The sequence below is a fragment of the Suncus etruscus genome, chromosome 11 (genome assembly GCF_024139225.1).
Source record: "Suncus etruscus isolate mSunEtr1 chromosome 11, mSunEtr1.pri.cur, whole genome shotgun sequence".
Classification (NCBI taxonomy): Eukaryota; Metazoa; Chordata; class Mammalia; order Eulipotyphla; family Soricidae; genus Suncus; species Suncus etruscus.
Genome location: NC_064858.1, coordinates 47,397,547 through 47,412,460, shown reverse-complemented (window position 1 = coordinate 47,412,460; position 14,914 = coordinate 47,397,547). Strand labels below are relative to the sequence as shown.

General features: G+C 41.1%; 1 protein-coding gene across 1 annotated transcript in view; it reads left to right on the top strand.

Moving 5' to 3' along the window:
* Window positions 1-414: 414 nt before the first annotated feature.
* EEA1 (early endosome antigen 1) overlaps window positions 415-14,914 on the top strand; it is a 132,689-nt gene continuing 118,189 nt past the window's right edge. Inside the window, exon 1 of the mRNA XM_049782801.1 lies at window positions 415-522. Within this exon, the coding sequence (XP_049638758.1) occupies window positions 499-522 (24 nt within the window). The 5' untranslated portion in view covers window positions 415-498. The remainder of the gene's footprint in view (window positions 523-14,914) is intronic.

The window sequence follows — 14,914 nt, the reverse complement described above, 5'->3', positions numbered from 1 at the left end:
GGCGCGCAGGCGCGGACGCGGCCTCTGACCGAGGACGAGAGGGTGTGCGCTCGGCCGCTGCCGCGTCTCCAGACCTGCCCGCCGGAAGAAGCCGCGGCGCCAGCGTCCCGCCGCCTGTCCGTCACGCAGCACCCGCGCCACCGCGGCTTTCTATTGGTCGCGGACCAACGTAAGCCCCGCCCCTGCAGATGGACAGGCCGAGTGGGCGGGGCCTCCGTGAAGGCTCCGACCAGCTGTCAGTGACGCGAGTGGCCCGGCGGGCTGGCGGGCGTAGCTCGCCGCCTGCCTCGTCGCTCGATCGCTCGCACTCCTTCTGCCCAGAGCCTGTGGGGGAAGTCGGGACCGCCTCGTCTTCATCCCCTTCCTCCTCCTCCCCCCACCTCCTCCTCCTCCTCACTCCAGTCCCTCTCCCGGCCCCGTCGCTCTCCGCCGCGCACCCTCGAGTGGATCTGTAAGCCAGCGGCTCTCCGGCGGGGGGCCGCCTGCGGTGTCGAGGCCATGTTGAGGAGGATCTTGCAGCGGGTAAGAGGGGCTCGAAGCGTCTTTTGGGGAGCACGTGAGCGGGCAGCGAGCGTCCGAGCCTGGGGCCGCGCCGACGCCCCCTCCTGGGGGCTGCTGCTCCTGTCTGGGCTAGGCCCGGGAAGGACTGGTCTAACTGGGAAGGAGACTTAGGCCTGGGCCGTCGCCCTGGGGCTTGGGCCGGGCGGGGCGGCCTCCCCGGGGATCTGATCTGATCTGATCGCTCTCCTCGTCCCCGACCCGGTCCCGGTCCTGTCAGTGGCAGGAACCGCGGCGCGGCCCTTGGAGACCCTGGGCGGTCTGTGACCCGGGGAGACGTTGTATGTGTGTGTGTGTGTGTGTGTGTGTGTGTGTGTGTGTGTGTGTGTGTCTGTCTGTCTGTGTGAGTGTGTGTGTGTGTCCTGTGACCCGGGGAGACGTGTGTGTGTTTGTGTGTCTGTGTGTCTGTGTGTGTGAGTGTGTGTGTGTCCTGTGACCCGGGGAGACGTGTGAGTGTGTGTGTGTGTGTGTGTGTGTGTGTGTGTGTGTGTGTGTGTGGCAGGCCGGTGCAGGAGGGAGACTTGTGCTCTCAGCTTGTCCCCTCAGCTTGACCTCTTCTTGTCCCCACCCTGGGCGCCCTCCCCTTCCCACTGGACCCTACAAGTACCTGCCGCCCCTCACCTGCCGGCCTGCGCTTCTAGGCGCATCTGAAGCACATCTGGGCACATCTGGAGGCACATCTGGGCCAGGTGGTAGAGTCTGGCCTAGCGCAGGGCCCCACATCCTGCAGCTAGTTGACTTGAGCTGATAGAGTTAACTCAATAGGAAGCTATTACTCACTATGGGAAACTCCCCCACCCCTCCTTCATGTAATTGGAAATGCTCTTCTCCCTTCTCAATGTCTTAAATAATATTTTTTAAATAAACTGTTCTTAATTTTTTTTTTTTTAATGTGGGCCACAACCAGGCAGTGCTCAGAGCTTCCTCCTGGCTCAGTGCTCACGATCACTCCCCAAGACAACCAACCATGCTCACTGCCAGGGATTGAACCTGAGTGCTTTGAGGTTAAGGCCTTAGATGTTGTCCTATCACTCCAATACAGCTATCATATTTTTAGCCATACAAGAACGAAATCTTGGAGTAATAAAGATGAGAGTTTTGGAAAGCTGCAGGTGGGTATTTTTTTTTAAGTTTGTGCTATCATGTCATTAAGGAATATTGTTCCTCAAATAACATCATTGAGAAATTTCTCTTTTTCTTTTTTTGCTGTTTGGGCCACACCCTATGACGCTCAGAGGTTACTCCTGGCTTTGTGCTGACAAATCGCTCCTGGCTCGGGGGGACTATATGGGATGCCAGGGATCAAACCAAGATCAATCCTGGATAGGCCACGTGCAAAGCAAATGCCCTACCTCTGTGCTATCGCTCCGGCCCCTCATTGAGAACTTTTTCTGTAAACTTTAGTTTCTGTTCTGAGTAGCACTTTTTTTTTTAAATGAAAACATTTCTTTGATAACTGGTTTAAAATGCCATATAAACACAGTCTTTTTCATGGTTAAATAGTTGGGGAGGTTAGTTGGTTCAAGAAAGACAAGATAAATTGGGAAATTGGTAGTCTTCAGCCAAAGAATGTGTGGAAGAAGTTGAGTCATCTGCTATACTAGAGTAGTCTGAACAACTTGGTGAACACTCAACCATGTGAAAATCGCTGATGTGCCAACTGGAGAAATAGTGAACTTTTTGCATTTGCCACCCCACATTGATATTTGATGCATTTTTGCAACGGTTTGTTTGAAATACATAAAATCTTGATAAGGTGATGATTTTGACAGTTAACAAGGTCGTGCCCTTTTTAGCTGTCTTTTGCTCCCCTAGGGCCCACCCCTCTTCCCAATGAAGACATCTGTGCGTGATTTTCAGTAGTGGGAGAATTTTATCTCCTAGGAACCTAGGAGCTTCAGGAACTTCTGATTGCTCCTCAATCAGAGATTACATTTTTCTCTCCCAGTTCTGCAAAGGGAAAAGTAGTTTGTCTGTGTTAAATTGGTAAGGGTAATAGTAGTTTGTTTGCCTGTGGTAAAGTTGGTTAAGGACACAAAGTAGTTTACTGACTCAAGAGTAGTAGCTTCTGGTGGTTATAGATTAGCTTTTCAAAATGTGGAATGTTTTCCACTATTCTTGGTTTAATGTTGTTAAGCATTAGGATTATATAAAGGTCATTTTTCGTGTTGTTGCCTACACAGCAACTGTTAACAGAAGTTTCCATTGAACCTTCAGAACTGAATTCATTGTACTGATGGCTGAGTTGTGCTGTGAAATCCTCACCTATGAGTAAGTCAGTTAATGACTGAGTTTCTCAAGCTTTCTTAAGGCCAGGGATGCCTTAGCATAGGTTTGAGGCCCCGAGTTGCTACCACATCAACTAAAAAAAATCAACTGTGGCACTTGTGCCTGGAAACTTTTTGTTGTAAGAGTAGCTTCTGCCAAAGTTGTCTTCTTGCTACCGTGACAACAAGAAATACCTTTAGACCAAGTGACTCTAGAGGCAAAACTGTCTGGGCTTCAGTACCACTGAGTTAAGTGAATTACTCTCTTTTGTAGGACAAAGACTCTTTCTCACAGCTACTTAACTTTTATTTATTTTAGGTACTGAAATTTAGTGTCATTGTGCTTGTGCTAGGGTCTGAAAAACAGATAGGCAAAATATGGGGTTCCTTTTAGAACTCAGAGCCTGGTTTGGGATGAGGACATCTGAAAAATACAGAGGAGCTCCAGTTTATGCTTCAGCCATTTATTTGGATGAATGGAGTGAAAACAATACTCTTTCTCTAGAAACTGTACTCACATGTTGAATTTTATTTTTTCCTCAAGCTAGCAAAATACAATACTCTACTGATGATGTGCAGTAGCAGTGAGCTGCAATTCTCCATCAGCCACATCATATAATTTCACAAATTGCATAAGATGTTCAGTGCTTTGTTATAAAATAGGCTCTGTGTTTGATGATTGCGCTTAGCAGTAGTTTCTAAGTTATAAGCATGTTTTAAGCAAACTAGGCATAGACTGTGATGCTCAGTAAGTTTGGTGTGTTCCTTGTACTTGAGCTTAATCTCTTCAACTTGTTTGTCAAGGACAATTGATAATTACTGTGTATGTGGCAGAAGAGTGAGGAATGCTCTGGGAACCACATTGAGACAGGATTTTGGGGTGAGCAGGAAAACTTCATGGAGGAGGGCATAGCCACAGCTCTAAAGGGCACTGAAGAGCATTGGCAAGGCGTGAAATCACAGAAAGGATAGATAGTGTTAGGGGAAACATGAATAATTTACAATGTGAAGTTTGTGCAGGGGCTGATGGGAGATGAGACTGCAGAAAAAAGAACATGGGGGATCCTTTAATGTCTTCAGTTTTTTTTTTTTTTTTTTTTTATGGGCCACACCCAGTGATCCTCAGGGGTTACTCCTGGCTATGTGCTCAGAAATCACTCCTGGCTTGGGGGACCATATGGGACAACCGGAGATTGAACTGCCGTCCATCCTAGGCTAGCATGGACAAGGCAGATAGATGCCTTACCGCTTGTGCCACTGCTTCGGCCCCAATACCTTCAGCTTTTATCTTGAAGATAGACTATTGTTAACACTTAGCATTTAATACTGGCATTTTTAGAAAAGTCTCAGAAATTTTGTTATTTGTATTGTATTACTGGTATAGAACCTAGAACATATATTTCTATTTCACAAGTAGTATTTCAATTTCATCTTTAAATTAGGTCATATACCATTCTTATAATTTACCCCATTTTAGTTATCTTTTTATTTTTGTGCCATACTTGGAAATGTTCAGGGGTTAGTCTTTAGTCTATGCTCAGGTGTAACCCCTGTATTGCTCCGGGAACCCAAATGTGGTGCCTGAAATTTTGACTGGGGTCAATAGCAATTCATGCAAGGCCAGCAAGTACCTATATAGCAATAAGAGCTAGCACTATATAGCTCTTTGGTCTCTGAAAAGAATTTTGAAAGAAAAACTAGAGTTTTCTTATAGCTAATTATCATTATGAATGAACCTTTAAACATCACCAACAAGATAACCAGGGTACTTGATAGAAAATTTAGTTTTTTTATTTCTTTCCATTGACTTATTAAAAGTTGTCTCTTTAGTGCTTAAAAAGATCTGAAAAAAATAAGTAGTTCTAATAATTTTGTGTTGAATATTTTGCTTAATCCTTTGAAAAGAGATGGGAATTTAAAATACTTTTTGGCCATATACTTAAGACTCTTAATTTTCTAGTTAGTTATTTTGTTGTTGTTTGCTTTTTTGTTTAACACGTAGAAAAAAACCACACTTTTTGTTCTTAAACTATACCTTCTGATAGTGCAAGGGGACTCTTTTCCACTGGACTTGGTGGACCATATGACTGAGATTGCTGACTCCCAGTCCCTACCTCTCATCCTCCTACAAAGCAGCATGTCCTGCTAGAGCCCTTTCAGCTGTCTCCCAGGTATATTGGTACTATTTAAGTGCATTTATTTTGTGAATTTTAGGTAGGTGTTTCATGATTATTGCTGAAGAAAAACTGATTTAATTTTATAGTTGTCTAACTTGAAAGTTTTTTATGGTAAAGGGTCTCTGATTTAAGAAGCATGAAGGAAAAGGGGGAGAGAAGGATAGGAGATGGGAGACGAGAATTTATGTAATGTAGTGGTCAGTCGCTAGCAAAACAAGGATTAAGATGTGTGTGTGTGTGTGTGTGTGTGTGTGTGTGTGTGTGTGTGTGTGTGTCTTCTATGCAACCATCTCAGGTTCAGCCATAGAGACCCAAGAGCACCAACTGACTTTGACATAGGAAACCCCAGAACATCAACAGAGCAGTGTGTGTAATCGCTGGTACTGTAGGGTCCAAGCAGCACTGCACCTTGTGGTCCTCATAATGAACCTCTGGCCTAGTTGGCTAAGAATCACCTGGAAGGGCCTCTGTGCTTCCTGAGCTTTGCTTTGAAGGCTGCCTGTACATAAAGGATTTATAACTCATTAAATTGGTGAGTTATAACTCATTAATTTTGGTGTTCAAATACTTTCACATTTGGACAGTGGAAAATTCTTCTCTCCTTTATATACACTCTTATTATCTGCATGCAGCCTCTTTTTTCGGTTATAGTGCAATTTTAAAATTCTCCTTTCCTGGGGCCAGAGAGATAGCATAGTGGTAGGGCATTTGCCTTGCAAGCAGTTGACCCAGGACCAATGGTAGTTCAAATCCCAGCATCCCATATGGTCCCCAGTGCCTGCCAGGAGCGATTTCTGAGCACAGAGCCAGAGTAACCCCTGAGCGCCGCCGGGTGTGACCCAAAAAATAAAAACAAAACAATATTGTCATGATAAAAAACAAAACAATATTGTCATGATAACTGAGGGTCTCAGACACACATAGTTGTGGTGCTTATACACTTAGTTATGGTACTCACCCTGCTATATAGCACATCATTTATGGCACTTGCACACTCCTCTCTGCTGCTTCCTGGTTGTACTTCTGAGTTGTGCTTCTGACAGGGGGTGGGTGGGTGGAGGAGATGGAGGTGTTACACTACTTTTACTTGTGGTACTTGCAAACTTGAGTTGTAGTGCTTGTACACATCTTATTGTAGCATAGTTGGAACTGATTTATGGCACCAGGGAATCTTGCACAGTAGAACTGCCAGGATCACATCTGGTGTATGCATTGGTGCCAGGGACCAAACATTCAGTCTCTTGCTTGCAAAGTTGTCACATAGGCCATTGAGCCATATCCTAGACTAAATATCAAAATATTTTAATCTTGGGCCTCAAGATAGTATAGTGGGTAAAGCACTGGACAACCTGGGTTCAATCTCCAGCATCCCAGATGGTGCCCGAGAACTGCCAGGAGTAATTCTTGAGTGCAGCGCTAGGAATAATTCCTGAGCATTGCTGGGTATGGCTCCCAAACAAAACAAGAAACATAAAGATAAAAAGATATTTCATTCTATTACCTACCCTTTACCTGCCTTAAGTCCTGTAATTTCCCAGGAGTTCTATTTCTTTCAGTGGGAAATGGTATCAGAGATCAAGGTCTGGCTCTTATTTTCTTTTCTGTAATAGACAATTCTAACTGAAAATTTGGACTTTATCCTTACAGTACTCGGGAATCAGTGAGATTTTATTAAACAATGTACTATATTTTGCATGTTGTTGCCCTTGCTTATGTGTATAGCTGGCTTATGTGTGTTAGCTGGCTAATTAACAGGATGAAAGTTTACATGTGTTCCTAAGTTTTTACATATTAAGGAAATCTTAAATTGAAGAAGTGATCAGAGCAGGAAGTATTTACACTTTTTAGATAAAACTTCTTTGACAGGACTAAAATTTGAGTTAGAGCTAGTAAATGGTAAGGAAAAAGGCAGAAAATGGTTAGCTTAACAACTACAGATTTCTTTGTCCCAAAATCTCTTTCTCTTGTGATAAAAATGCCTTTTATTCCTTCTATAAAGAGGAAAATTTCATCTGTAAATTTCACTTGTGAGTTTGTTTTATGGGGGGAAAAGTTGGGAAGAGGGTCAGGATTCTACTCCTCTGTCCTGGGGGATCATGAGGTGCCAGGGATCTAATTTGGCCTTCTTGACTGCAAAGCATGGGCCCAGCCTATTGAGCTATCTCTCAGTATCCCACATATGTTTTTTTTTTTTTTTTATCTTACGCTTTCAAAGAAAATGGAAAGTGAATGCTCTGCTATAAAGTGTTTTTAATTAGCACTAATTAATGAGCCAAGTTTTATATATTGGAGATATATTCTAGTTTTCATTAAGCACCTAGTAGGAGTGTTGAAACCTGTTAAGTGTTGAAAGAATATTTTAGGAAGATTGTCATGCTTAAAAGCCATAGTCTTAGCAGAGGTCAGATGAGCGATTTTAATTTTTTTGGTACTGATCAATTGTATTGGGATGAGACAGTCTGATCAAATTTAAAAAATGATGAACAGCAAAACCTTTTGAACATATTTTCTGAACATTTGGTATAGATATAGAATGTGGATATAGAATGAGTAAAAAGATGTGATTCTTACAGCACTTACTGTTTAGAGGAGAGCAGAATTGGTCAAAAAATGGTAAAATTATCTGGTTGTATTATTGGATGAGTGTTAAGAAAGAAAAGAACTAAGAGTCCTTAGGACTATACAATATGATTAGTCTGGTCTAAACTACCTCATGTTGCTAGGAAAGGTGTTCCACATTAAAGGTATATTTGATTTTGGTGAATTTATTGCTTATTGAAGCATATTTTAAGAAGTGTATTTTTGTGTAAATTTATTTTTAATATGTTAATGATAAAGAGATTAAGATATAAAAGAATCGGGGCCAGAGAGATAGCATGGAGATAAAGCGTTTGCCTTGCATGCAGAAGGACTGTGGTTTGAATCCTGGCATCCCATATGGTCCCCTGAGCCTGTCAGGAGTGATTTCTGAGCCTAGAGCCAGGAGTAACCCCTGAGCGCCGCTGGGTGTGACTCAAAAGCCAAAAAAAAAAAAAAAAAAAAAAGATATAAAAGAATAAAGGCTAGAGCTAAGATCGGTTGGTCTTTTGCTTGAGCTAAATAATTAGTGAATAAAGAAATTCACTCCTAGGGATGAATAGTTATTACAGGAGTTTAGGCACTTTCTTTTTTTTTTTTGGTTTTTGGGTCACACCGGCAGTGCTCAGGGGTTACTCCTGGCTGTCTGCTCAGAAATCGATCCTGGCAGGCATGGGGGACCATATGGGACACCGGGATTCGAACCAACCACCTTTGGTCCTGAATCGGCTGCTTGCAAGGCAAACACCGCTGTGCTATCTCTCCGGGCCCTAGGCACTTTTCTTGACTATGACTGACCTTTGTTCAATCCCTGGGAAATTGGTCTGCCAAGACATTGCCAGATGTGACTTCTGCACTTAAGGACTGGAAGTTTAAAAGCACCAGTGGATGTGGTCTCAAAGTCAACCATCTCCTACTACTAACCTAAGACTGCCAGAGATGGATTTTCTGCACATCTGCTACTAGTTGTGTGACTGGATAAGTTATTTGATATATCTGCATCTAATTAGCTTTATTATAATAATAGCACTCTTACTGATAGTTAGAAAGAATAAATAAATTAATACATGTAAAAGTTATATAGAGTGGCGCTAGAGGTAATGTGTCTGCCTTGCAAGCACTAGCCAAGGAAGGACCGCGGTTCGATCCCCCGGCGTCCCATATGGTCCCCCAAGCCAGGGGCGATTTCTGAGCACTTAGCCAAGAGTAACCCTGAGCATCAAATGGGTGTGACCCGAAAAACCAAAAAAAAAAAAAAAAGTTATATAGCAACAGAGTCTAGAATGTGGTACAATGGTTAAATGTTCATGCAGGAGATAATATATTCAATCCTGGGACTGCAAAAAACAAAAAAAACCCAAAAAGCAAATCACAACAAAACAAAAAACTTTCGCTGAGATTGTGAGATGTGATTCCCTTGTGAAAGAGGCCTTGCATGTCTGCATGTCTAAGCGAGTTCCTGTGTTCAATCTCAAGTCCTGCAAAAAGGGGGAAAAATAAAATGGCTAATATTCTTTTTAAACCTGTGGCAGTTCCCTTTTTACTTGCCTGGAACGTATAAATTCTCTTTCTTTGCTTCATTCTTTGGTTGCCCATGCCCTTTTTTTTTTTTTGGTTTTGGACCACACCTGGCAGCAGCGCTCAGGGGTTACTCCTGGCACTGTGCTCAGAAATCGCTCCTGGCAGGCATGGGTGACCATATGGGATGCTGGGATTCAAACCAACATTGGTCCTGGGTCAGCCGCTTGTAAGTCAAACACCCTACCACTGTGCTATCTCTCTGGCCCCTCTCCGTATCTTTTTTAGGGTGCACAGCTCCCTTTTTCCTCTCTTTCTTATTTCCTTGCCCTCCCTTTTCTTTATCCTTTCTCCCCCCCCCCTTTTTTTTTTACCTCTTGGCTCCCTTTTCTATCTCTCTTAGCCCACATTTTTCCTTAGAATTAGATAGAACCTTCTCTCAGTAAAATTGTTAACCCCCCCACAATTTTTTTTTACAATAGTATTTGGCACATAGTAAGTTTTCTAAATGTTTGCTGTTATCACTGTTAACACTGTTATTAGTGTTGGTGTTTAGTTATTATATGTACCTTAAATCTCTTCAAGGAACATTTTCTCTATTTTTTAATCTTTTTTGGGGGGGAGGGTTGGGCCACACCCTTTTGCGCTCAGGGGTTACTCCTGGCTTTGCACTCAGAAATAAATTCTGGCAGGCTCGGGGGACCATATGGGATGCTGGGAATCGAATCTGGGTCTGTCCTGGGTTAACCGTGTGTAAGGCAAACACCCCTACCACTGTGCTATCTCTTCGGTCCCTATTTTTTTTTTAATCTTTTAAAACATTTCTATTTTTGTATTTTCATAGATACTCACTTGTTATGCTGTTGAGCATTTTATTCTGTGCTAATTACTGTGTTGAGCTTTGGGATAAAAAACTTAGGAGTTTTAATGGGAAGACAGATAACCTAGATAATTATAAAGCAATGTTATATGTTATTACTAGATGTACACAAGATTTTATGTGCATAAAGTAAATGCAGTTCTAGGACAGGGTTGGGGAAGGAACAGACAAGGAATAGAGATTGTTGGAGGCTTTGTAAACTTTGGAAATGGCCGACGAGAAGAGCAGGGGAAAGAAGGAATTTGAGGGACAGGTGCTAGGAAAATCCCTGCTTCAGTATAAAACAAATACTATCTCAGTATGATACTGGGCAATACAGCCTGGAGGATTATGAGTATTTTTCCATTTGAGTGAGGATAATGATAAAGGGTTTTGGACTGGGTTATAGTGAGAGTATTGTTGGTTGGGGCTCTGGCCTTAGATCTGGCCATCCTGGGTTCAGACTCTGCTACCCCATGTGATCTCCTGAGCCATATTAGGAGTGATCCTTAGACACAGAGACAGAAATAAGTCCTGAGTGCAGCTAAGTGTGGCCCCTATTTTGCCCCCTTTAAATGTATTGGATTTTATACTGTATACAGTAAAAGCTCAAGGGGTGGGGCTTGACTGCTATTTACTTGCATGAGGCCAATCTGGGTTCAATCCTTGGTATTCCATTTGGTCCTCTGAGCCTGCCAAGAGTAATTCCTGAGTGCTGCTTTGTGTTGCCCCACAATAAAGAAACAAAACTCATGGGGTTAAAAAGAAAAGGATCAGGGCCAGAGCTGTAGTACTGCCTTGCACGCAGCCAACTTGGGTTTGATCACTGGTATCCCATATGGTCCCAGGAGCAAGCCAGGAGTCATTACTGGATGAAGAGCCAGGAGTAATCCTTGGACATCACCAGGTGGACCCCCAAACTAAATAAATACATAATAAAAGATCAAATTTGTTATAAGGATAATATCCAAAATGTTTTCCCTAGGTAATCTCTACAAAAAGTGAATCACTCCTTCATAGTAATTACTCAGTGCTCATAGGAGGTGAGTAATGAAGTCCAGAGATTTTGTTTTGACACTCAGTTCATTTTGCTCCAGTTTCTATACCTTATTTCATGCTAATCTTGACATAATTTCATACCTGCACTGACCATTATAACAAATAGTGCTTTTGAAAATTTATCACATTTTGAGCTTTTTTGTTTTGTTTTTGATTTTGGGTCACACCTGATGGGATGCTCAGGCTTGAATCCAGGATGACCGTGTACAAGGCAAACAATCAACCATTGTGCTATATCGCTCTAGTCCTGATCTTCCTTTTATTTCCTTGTAGAAACAGTTGATTTAATGTCCTTCCATTTTTAAATCACTCAGTTAATAATTGCAGTTGCTTCTCTTTTATTCTCCCTTCTTCCAAACCACTCCATACTGTTTAAATATAGGCTTTTGGAATTGGACCATCATCACTCCTGGGTTGTGCAAGATTTTAATCTTTTTCTGAGACCTTGATGCTTTATTTATAACTTGAGAAAATAGGTTCTTCATAGTATTGTATAAGTATTAAATGAAATAATATTCATGAAGTATTCACCATAGTATCCAACAATTAGTAAACATTCAGTATAGAATAGATATACTGTGAATCTGTAGAAAAAATTTTTTTTTTAAATTTATTTTACTTCTCGACTAGACTGAGCTGTGTTAGGGTAGTGTTTAAAATTTTTTCTTAAGTTTTTTTTATTTTTCTTATTTTATTTCTTAGAAATTAGGGCTGTAGCAATTTTTTTCTTCTCTTTCTTAGCACTTTATTTCTTTTTGGTTAGGGGCCATACCCAGCAATACTCAGGAGTTACTCCTGGCTCTGTGCTTAAGAATACTTAGTGATGGTGCTCAGGGATGCTGGGGATTGAACCTGGGATGGCTGTATGCAAAGTAAGTGCTTTACCTGCTGTACTATCTATGGCTCAGCAATTTAAACTAGTGCTTGATTTCTGGTGGAATTTTTGTTTTGACACTCAGTTCATTATGCTCCAGTTTCTATACCTTATTTCATGCTAATTTTGACATAACTCCATACCTGCGCTGGCCATTATAACAAATAGTGCTTCTGAAAATTTATCACATTTGTTGACTACTTGATGACTCTGTAGAGAGGTTGACTCCATTAAGTGTTAATATATCTGGAAAGGAACAGTAGTACCTAAAGTGATTGCATATTCGAATCATTTGGATTTTTTTTTTTTTTTTTTTTTGATTTTTGGGTCACACCTGGCAGCACTCAGAGGTTACTCCTGGCTCTATGCTCAGAAATTGCTCCTGGTAGGCTTGGGAGACCATATGGGATGCCGGGATTTGAACCACCATCCTTCTGCATTTAAGACAAACGCCTTACTGCTGTGCTATCTCTCTGGTCCCTCATTTGGATTTTTTTATTTTAAGATTTTCAAGTCTTTTTATTGAGTCAGAATTCCTTTTTTCAGATTGTCTTTTTGGATGCATGATCTCTTTGACAGACTGGATGATGATAGTTTGAATAATTCCTTTGAAATTAGAGAACAGATTGAATTTCACTGAATCAAGAAATATATAGAAATTTTAATGTGAGTGGTGTGTTTAACAGAGATGTTGGTGGAATATTTGACTAACGTAAAGTAATAGAATAAAGTAAAATTGAATAAAATTGTAAAAAAATATATTTGTAGTTGGAGTTGAATGCACAGTGTAAGAACTGACATCTCTGGGGGAATTTACATAGGTTGATGGAATAAACATGTTCTGTAGAGTGTATTTATATGAGCTACAAACAAATGTCATACTCAGTGTTGCTGATAACTTTGCCTTATCCTTTTTTTCTCCTCTCCGCCCCGTCCTCCACCTCCTGCCTTATCTTTTAAAGAAATTCCTCTGATACTTCTTGTAAAGGTGATTTTAAGGTTAAGATTTCCCAAGCTTTTGTCTGTATAATAATTTGTATTATTTCTTAAAATCTATTTTGTTGGAGTAGTCTTGGTGAGATGCTAGTTTCATGGAATTTTTTAATATTCCATTATTCTCTTATGACTCTTAGAAGAGATGGGTGATTTAAAAATTTTAATAGATCTGAGTAGGATAATAACAGAAACAGAGGAAAGATTCAGGGATTTTCTAGAAACCTCTAGAAGACAACAGAACTATTGCATGAGTTCAAGGATACCATATAGGAATCATTAGAGACCTGAGAAAAAGGAAGGCAAATTTGATGACCCACTAGTTAAAGAAATAATAGATCAGAATTTTCCAGATTTGAAGAGTGCATTCACCTAGATCCAAGAGCCTAGAAGGGTCCCAGTGAAATCGAGCCAGGGACTGGAGAGATAGTACAATGAGTATTATCTCAAAAGACTTTTTTAGGAAGATCAGTAATGTTGCTTATCAGTACTTCCCTTATATGTATGTGATCCCCAGTACCACAACAATATATTAAACTAGGATCTAAAGAATTTATAGGACAAAATAGCTGCTAATTAAAGAAATAATAGGATTATGAATCTGCAAGTTAATTCAAATTTTTTCTGATGTTATATAATGAATCCTAATACATCTGGATACTGTTCAACCTATTTTTAGCATGTTCTCCCTACCTCCAATTTTATTTATTTATTTTTCTTTTTTGATTTTTGGGTCATACCTGGCAGTTCTCTGGGGTTACTCCTGGTCTTGTACTTAGGAATCACTCCTGGGTTGCTCAGGGGACCATATGGAATACCAGGCATCAAACCAGGATTGGTGGCATGCAAGGTAAATGCCCTACCCAACTGTATTATTGAACTGGCCCCAGCCACCCCCCAATTTTCATACCACCTACTATATTGCTCTTTTCTATCACTTTTCTCATTTCACCCTCATTCTTTGGTATTATTTTTATAAATTTATTTATTTATTTATTTATTTTTGTTTTTGGGCCACAGCCGGCGATACTCAGGGGTTACGCCTGGCTGTCTGCTCAGAAATAGCTCCTGGCAGGCATGGGGGACCATATGGGACACCGGGATTCGAACCAACCACCTTTGGTCCTGGGTCGGCCGCTTGCAAGGCAAACGCCGCTGCGCTATCTCTCCAGGCCCATAAATTTATTTTTAATTATGAGAACAAAGATGTAAAGAAAGAGGAGAAGGTAAAGTTACAGTGAAGGACAATCACCCATAAACAGAATTCTTAGAAGAAAACCCCTTGCTGATACCTTAATTTTGAACTTTCAGCCAAAGAACATTAAGAAAAATAAAATAGAACCCATGTACAATTACTTTGTCCTTCAAGTCCCCAGATTGTAGTATGTTATAACATTTCTTAGCAGTACACAAAGCAATCTAAGGCCATAAAACTTATGTAACTTCTTAAACATTGAAGATATAGTATTTTCTTACATTTCCTTGCCCATGCATATTAGTTTAAGTTAATTACAAAAGTTTAAGTGGGCTTTTTTTTTAAGGATTAGAGTCAAAGGAGCACCATATAAACGGTGTTAGAGTTGCAGCTATCATTTGCACAGGCCCACCAAAATATGAGGGACATGGAAAGGAAAAGCCTTGGCCTAAATACAAGGAGATCCTACCCCTGAAGTTTCCTGGCAGAAGACCAACTCTAGGCTCCAGGCAAACTAGTTTGTCCAATCCAAGTCATTGTCTGTAGTGCCAATACACTTTTATTTTTTACAGTCTCTGTTGTTGGTATCATGTTTCTGTATTAAAGATCCTGGAATCTGCATATCCTAAATTGAAGTCAGCGTGGTGTAGAGCTAGTTTCACTTCACAATAAAAGGGTAATGCAGAGAGCCCTGTCCTGCAAGTAGGTCATTGTTGTCACTTCTTCTTAGTGTTGAGGGAAGTCTCTTTTGAGCAGGTCAATGTCAGAGCAGCGGTAGGGTCTTCCCTGGTAGAGGATTGCTTCCAGATGATGTTATAAATGACCTTGGATGTTTCA